Source organism: Triticum urartu, chromosome 4A (assembly GCF_056163025.1).
Source record: "Triticum urartu cultivar PI428250 chromosome 4A, HENAU_Tu73, whole genome shotgun sequence".
Lineage (NCBI taxonomy): Eukaryota > Viridiplantae > Streptophyta > Magnoliopsida > Poales > Poaceae > Triticum > Triticum urartu.
Window position 1 is genome coordinate 1,621,171 of NC_141876.1, and position 7,886 is coordinate 1,629,056.

The 7,886-nt window shown below is 47.1% G+C and overlaps 1 protein-coding gene across 1 annotated transcript; it reads right to left on the bottom strand.

The window, feature by feature from the left end:
• Positions 1–898: 898 nt before the first annotated feature.
• Positions 899–2,462, bottom strand: LOC125554241 (uncharacterized). The gene has a single exon (XM_048717819.2). The coding sequence runs from the start codon at positions 2,326–2,328 to the stop codon at positions 1,297–1,299; it is 1,032 nt and encodes a 343-aa protein (XP_048573776.2). The 5' UTR covers positions 2,329–2,462; the 3' UTR covers positions 899–1,296.
• Positions 2,463–7,886: the final 5,424 nt, after the last annotated feature.

The window sequence follows — 7,886 nt, forward strand, 5'->3', positions numbered from 1 at the left end:
ACGCGACGCGAAAGCCCAACCAAATACTACTTTTTAAACGATCCAGCAAGTGTTAATTGTAAGAAGCTTCTTCCAAACGGACGATCATTTTCCTTTCTTTCTTTCATAGTAAAACAGATTACTATGTATTACTTCAACATTTTAATGCCATTTTCCGAAGGCCTTCTGGTTCTGGCTAGGGGGAGAAGGGTGGGGAGCAAAAGCCCACCGGAACAACTTTTCACAAAGCTACAACACGAAAAGATGGCAAGAGATTTACAACTTCGTTGTTGTGTTTCCATACCTCGGTCAGCAACGCCAACTGATCGAGGCATGGAAACCTAGTTAAAACACAACAAGGAGGTTGTCGAACAAAGATGCATGCATGCGGTCGTACCGATTAGAACTTGCCACATCGACTCGTAACTTCAAGCTCTTGTGACGGTGAAAAACTCGAAGTGACCGTGGCATGAAAACATGACAAGGAGGTTGCGCCGCCAACGGCAGTGGAAGAAAAGACTCCGACAGGACATCAAAACTCAACTCTCGAGGATCGTTTTTCATAGATGGATGTGGAGCCTTTTGTTTTTTCCTTTCCTTTTTATGTAGTAAGTATTATTAGTTAGTGCTGAAAAAGGAAGAAGCAAGCTGAATGGATAGATGGATGGATGGCTACTCAGCATGCATGTCCACTTTCACACAAGTACCACAACCCTTGCGGATGGTTAGGGAGAAAATAGCAAGGTAGTACCACGAAGTACTAGTGATAATTGCGTGGTGGTGGCCACATGCAAGCCACAGGTACGTACGTGCAACTGCACCCCTGGACTAGAGTAGACTAGAGTAGATAGATACTCACATCACATGCATGTCGAGAAAATTTGGAAGTGCATGCCATTCATAATATAGATAGACACCCTGCACGCACGATGATAATAATTGTATGGAAAGCCGTTGGCATATGTATGTATGTATATTATTCTTCTATAACTAGCTCTCTTTTTTTTTTGGACGTAGTACGTACGAAACAGAGAGGCATACTACTACATATACATACGTACGTACATACAAAAGCCGTTGGCCGCTGCGGCCTGATTGCCGGGGCATGCAAGCAGAGCAGGATCGGACAAGAAGAAAGAAAAAAGAGCGAGCTGCTAGCCCGCTACTAGTGTAGAATGGAAGGAAAACTGAGAGGACAGGCACTATTTGCAATTAACTGACTCAAAGCAGAGCAGAGCGAGCAGGGCAGAGGAGGAGGAGGCGCCGGCGGTTGAGCCAGCCAGCCATATGGATCATTGTAGCAAGCGAGCTTTGTAGCTAGCAATGAGGGAACAGCATGGGCGCCGTGTTGGCGAGCGCCGATTGGTCGTCGACATGGTGATGGTGATGATGATCAAAGGCCCCCATCACCATGGTGGTCGATGAAGCCGACGGCTCGTCGGACACCCGGAGCAGCTCCTCCAGGTAGTCAGCGCCAAGGTCCTCCAGCTCCACCACGCCCGCGCATGCCGCCGCCGACTGCTGCTGCACCGGCGCGGCCGCGGAGTCGTTGATCATCATCTTTGTGGGCGCCAGAAGAGTAGCAGTCTTCTTGGCCTTGTTGGGGGATCGCTTGCGGATGGAGTGGCGGCGCTTGAGGGCCAGGACGGGGGAGCCTCCCGGCACGTCGGGACGGAGCGCGAGCGTGCGGAGCGACTCCTGGACGCGGTCGACGGGGTAGTTGAGCACCGCGGCGGCCCCGCGCACGGAGAAGGCGGCCTGGTCGTAGGCCATGGCGGCGGCCTCGGGCGTGTTGAAGGTGCCGAGCCAGACGCGGGCGCCCTTGCGGGTGGAGTCCCTGATCTCCGCGGCGAACTTGCCCCAGGGCCGCTTGCGCACGCCGATGAGGCCCTTGGTGGCCGCGGGGTGCAGCTGCTGCGGTGCACGGCGCTTAGCAGTTGTGGTGGTTGGCATCCCCTGCTGCTGCTGCTGCTGCTGGTGGTGGTCGGAGGAGGAGTAGGAAGAGGAGGAGGAGCTTGTTGAAGAGGAGGAAGGCTCCACGTCCACGTCCATGTGGAGGTCGAGGTCGAGGTGGAGGTCGAAGGCGTAATGGTGGGAAGAAGCACCGGTGCCAGAGCCAGACATGTGGAGGAGGAGGGTGTTGAGGAGGTGCATGTCGTCGGTGTCGCCCATGTCGAAGGCCGACGACATGGGTGAGGAGCTGGTGTGGTAGTCGGGGGTGGAGGAGGCCAAGGTTGCAGCAGCTTGAGCTTGTTCGGGAGGAGGAGGCGTGGGCGTGGGCGTGGGTGTGCTGTAGAAGCTGCTGGTGGAGGAGGTGGTGGCGCCGAAATGGATGAATTGCTGCTCCATGGATGGATGGATGGATGAAAGAATGGAAGGACGGAGAGGAGAAGCAAGAAGAGGAGGAGGAAGAAGAAGCTCTGTTTGCTTGTGGTTTGCTCCAACTCAGAAACAAAAGTGTTAGGAAGGAATTGGTATGAGCTTGTTGGCATCTGGCTGAGCTTTTATAACCATCACCCCCGCCGATTTTGATTTTGATTTTGATTTTGATTTTTGACTAGTCTTCTTCATACTACCTTCCTTCCTACAGCACCGCAGGCAGCTGACCATGTGTGGGTCCCACCTCCTCCCAAATACGGTGTAGTATTTTATGCACCCATATATATATTTATATATATATGTGTGTGGATCTACTTACAACATAGTACAAATACGGGAGGGAGGTTTTTATTTAGAGTAACGCACGTGACAGGGACCCCAAATTGCTGAAGTAGGGCGGCTGGATACGACAGAGCACCGTGACGTCACCCTCCCCTCATCTCATCCTCTGTGCATAGTGCAGACACACAGACGTCGTCGCTTACCACATCGGAGCTGGAGCCGGAGGTGCCACCTGCATCCGCACAAGATCCCAACCTTACCTGCGCAGGTGCACCTTACTAGATTTTTATCCACAATTCTTTCATTTTCATTTTTCCTGAAACGAATTCTTTTTTGATATATATATATATATATATATATATATATATATATATATATATATGCAGTGACCATGTCCACGGGAGGGGAGGGGCGCGCCATCGCGGAAGCCTACGCCCGGGACCCACCAACTTCTACCACATTTTGTATATACTATGTTTGTTTGTTTTCTGGCGGCAAATAAATACTACCACCATAGTGCTACTACTCTTTTCGGTAACTAGTATAACCACAACTAGTTTAGTTTAGGACAATCGTAACGAAGAGTATCATATGCGTCTATCATCCCTCCGTTTCAAAATATACAAGTCTTTCTATATATTCCAACAAATGACTATATACGGAGCAAAATGAGTCTCTAGAATATGTCTATATACATCTGTATGTTATATTCCATTTGAAATGTCTAAAAACACTTATATATTTAGGAACGGAGGGAGTAGACATTACTGCATCATACAACATTCATAGTGAATAATAGTATCACACGTTAGTATAAACATAGTACATGACTTCATTTATTGTCATGCATGCATGACACATAATTGCACGTCATTTAAGAGCATCGATCTACAGCCGGACTTGGCAAATCCGACCCCTCAAACGCCCACGGACGCGCCCGGTCACGTCCACGGGCAGTGACCGCTCACGCCTCAAAAATGCATTCCACATCCGGATACCTCAAATCCATATTATTACATGAAACCTAGTGTTCTTTGCGGCTGGAGCTCGTCCAGTCGTCGTGGCCATGTCCGGTGGCTGGTTGCGCTCTCCAGTGTGTTGGTCCGGTCACCAGCAAGGTAGGGTAGGGCACGAGACACTAGTTGGCTCACGGGACTCAGTGCGCCGCTGTCTCCCATGCCCTACTCTTTCTCATCGGAGCCCGGAACCCGTTGGGTGCCAGTGGGCATCAGATCGATAACGGATCCGTCCTGGGACGAGCCGCCGCCGCCGCCGTCCACCAAAATGCGGTTGCAGCGCCCGTATTGATGCGCTATAAGGGGCGCCGGAGAATGCGTCTCCGCCTCGCCGACGTCCACCGCCGCGAGGGCTGCCGTCACCTCCCGTGCCCGGCGCCATGCACGGCGGGCACACCATGCCATGGCCTCGTTGGACGAGGCCCATTGTGCGTCCCAATGCTCAGCGCGCCAACGGAGGGGTTGCGCGTCCGCCAGCTCGTTCGGACGTCAGACGGACCGCACGACCACCGGCGAGGCAGCTACGCCGGATCCATGCACCATTTGGGCAGACGCAATGGATTCCCAATGGAAGGAGTCCAAGCGCAGCCAAGCACGAGCCCCCTCCTGAGCGCGACGGGGCGCAAGCTGGACGGTCATCTCCTTCTCGGGGCCGCATGGGATGAGCTCGGGGTCAACGGATCTAGAAGTGAAGGACTCGGATCCGCTTCCCGTCATGCCGGAGGCGGCCTGAAGGAGCCGGAGACGAGCTTGGGTGGCAAAGGGGAGTAGAAGGACGGGGAGTGAAGTGGCTAGGGTTTGGTCCGGCGAGCGGATGGGGAGGAATTTATGTGGAGTCAGGTGGGCCAGGTTCGACGTGGCAGGCACGCCCGGGCACCCCATATCTGCCCAATTTTTAGGCTGGATATGAGGGGTGCGTCGGCCAGCCCGGACGTATGAGACAGGTTTGAGGCGCCTGGCTGTAGATGCTCTAATATGATGTGGAATCATGATATGATACTGAATGCTCAAAATTGCCTAGTTGACATGTACGTGTATGATATTATCTATAATACTCTCGTTACGAGCATCTTTAATTAGCTAGCCAAGAACCCACTTGCTCATTTACATCCAATCACAAATATTGTACTTCTAATTAACCACTTAATAGGTACCCTTCGTCCTAAACAAGCTCGCCCCAGATTGCTTGCTAGCTATAGGAACCCACTTGCTCTTTTTCATCCAATCACAAATACTCTTAACCTAATCTAATACACTAGTACTAGTACTAGTACTGTGTTCAGTAAGTATAATAAAAACTAGCTTAGCTAGCTAAGAACCCACTTGCTCTTTTCATCCAGTCAAAAATACTCCTCCTTATCTAATGTGCGTACTGCTCTTAATCTGTTGTACTCTTAATTAACCACCTCATACGTACCCTTTGTCCTAAACAAGCTCCACCCAGATTGCTTGCTAGCTATAGGAACCAACTTGCTCCTTTTCATCCAATCACAAATACCTACTCTTAATCTATTCTAATAGTAGTACAATTAACAAACTAATACGTACGTACCCTTTGTCCTAATTAAACAAGCTCCTCCCAGATTGCTTGCTTGCTTGCTAGATTCGCGCGGCCAAATTCTTTTCTTTTCTATCCCACACTTGCATTCGGATCCATCCAGGTGCATGCATCCATCCATGTACCTAACATACCTCCCCTCCTCACCACACTAATTCGAACTACTACTAAACATTAGGGTTTGTTGCATCGAATATCATTACTACTGTATGTTTTCTATCAGTACATGTTTATTCATTTATTATGCATGCGCTCCAATAAATGTATTTCCGCATCGCATAGCTAGCCTTCTAAATGCAGGCATTCTAAAAATAAAATAAGAATACTTTGTTCATCTGAAAAGTTGCTTCGATTCTCTTATTCCTAGTTCTATTAGAACCAATGCCTTCCAAAAAATCATGAAAAATAGCATCAATCTACAACCATCCTCGCTTCCCTTGAATCCACTTCGCCACATATTTACTAATTAAGGTTGCACCACCTCTATTCTAGTCAAAGAGAACAATTTAGGCTCGGCTGCGCACGATTTTAGGCCAATGATACTGCTCAAAATTTCATCCAACCATATGTGAACTAGCAACATAAGACTAATAATAATTTCCATCGCACCAATCCCACTTTGTTCCACGGCGCAAGGCACACATCGGTTCAAAGATTCAAGTTTGACACATGATCATCAATAGGAAATGGTATATCGCTTTTGCGTCACCGGATCAGAATTTATCTTGGATTCAATTGTTCATCAAACTTTGACTTTTCCAGTGTGTGAGCGCCTTACAGTAAGAACACCACGTACCAAGAAATTTGGGGTTGTCAACCCTTTGAGGGGACTACTGGAAGGCTACTCTAGTCATTTCACTCACATCCATCCCACTCCGTTCAACAATACAAGGCCCATAATGATTGTTAATATTTTGGTACTGATTTACCAGCAACTTTTATGAGAATTACGCAATGGAAATTGTTTGCTTGATGACTGATCTAATGGTAAATTTACACCAAAGCAAACATTGCTTCCTCTCACGTATCAGCTGTTGCCATGGTACACATCTACATTAGTAGAGTATTTATGATGAACAAACAAATACATGTGCCTCAGTGGCTGTACAGTATTTGTTATGTAGCCTAGTCTAATGATTCAATATGACTATTCTACAGACCCACATGCAATTATTAGCCACATATCCAGGCTCTCTCAACTGCCCCAAAAGGTGGTGCGTGTGCCCTGGCATTGGCAACATGTACACATAACCGGGTGGCCAGTATGTGAGAGGCCAGATATATAATACTCCTACATACTGTTAGTGCTGCTGATTATCATCGTTGGCTAGCTAGCTAGTTGACAATATTGCAACTTGTTGCTAGCTAGTAGTAGGAATAGAGGGACCAACCGGCCGGTTTGGCTTTTGGGTGGTCACAACCTTTTCATGCTATAGTACTATGATGTGGACATGCTAAAGGTTTTGGGACGATATTTCATTATCATAACGCACGCTCGATCCATCCATCCTAGATATCTTATAGTATTGTTTTTCAAAATGCCCCACTTGGAATGAAGACATTAGATTATCAATTATGTGTCTATGTGTTGCTCTCCCGAGTCTCGTGGCCGATGACTTTCGGTGAAAATTCTTACGGCACAATATCATGTTCGAATCAAGATGACGCGCAACATCGTAATTTTTCGTTTCTCTATTCTCTTGAAGTACTTGGACAACCCCGCGAACCAGAGGGAGGCCCTGAACTCGCCGTCCTCACCAGCAAGAACAACATTAGCGACCGGGTTTTTCTGATACATGATGATAAACAATGAAACATTAAGATATACTCCCTCCGTAAAGAAATATAAGAGCGTTTAGATCACCAAAGTACTTTGGAACGAGAAGTAAAAAAAGAAAAAGAAAGAAACTAATGTAACGCTTTGAAACAAGGCAAATTTTCAAAACATTACAAAAAGCAGCACGAATCTCAAAGCAACAACAGACGATGGATCCCTGCACGGTAGAATTGCTTTTCCCTACCAGTAGCTAGATGCAACCTATCATTGCTAGATACACAAAATCAATTCATATAATTTTGAAATGCATGCTAATTAATTAAGATGACGCTCAACTATGTAATTTTATGTGTTTTTTGTTCTTTCAAAGTACTTGGATAACCTTGCGAACCAGAGGGAGGACCTGAACTCGAAATCCTCGTCGGCAAGAACACCACTAGCGATGTGCTTGCTAATACACGAAGAAACATTACGACACACTTTGGAACAGGAAGAGAAAACTAATGTAACACTTTGAAAAGAAGATAATTTCTTAAAGAAAAGTAGAACGAATCTCAAAGCAATAAAAGACGATGGACCCCTACACGGGATATCCCGTGCATTGTGGAACTGCTTTTCTCCACCACCAGGTAGATGCAACCTTTTCTAGCTAGACATACAAACATCAAATTATGTACTCCCTCCGTTTCTAAATATAAGTCCTTTTAGAGATTTCAATCAATGTGGGCCACATACGGAGCAAAAAGAGCGAATCTACACTCTAAAATACGTCTATATACATCCATATGTAGTTCATAGTGAAATCTGTTAAAATACTACATATATTTAGGAACAGGGGGAGTAATTCCAAAATGCATGCTAATAAAGAGTGCACATAACATATATATCTTCCCTG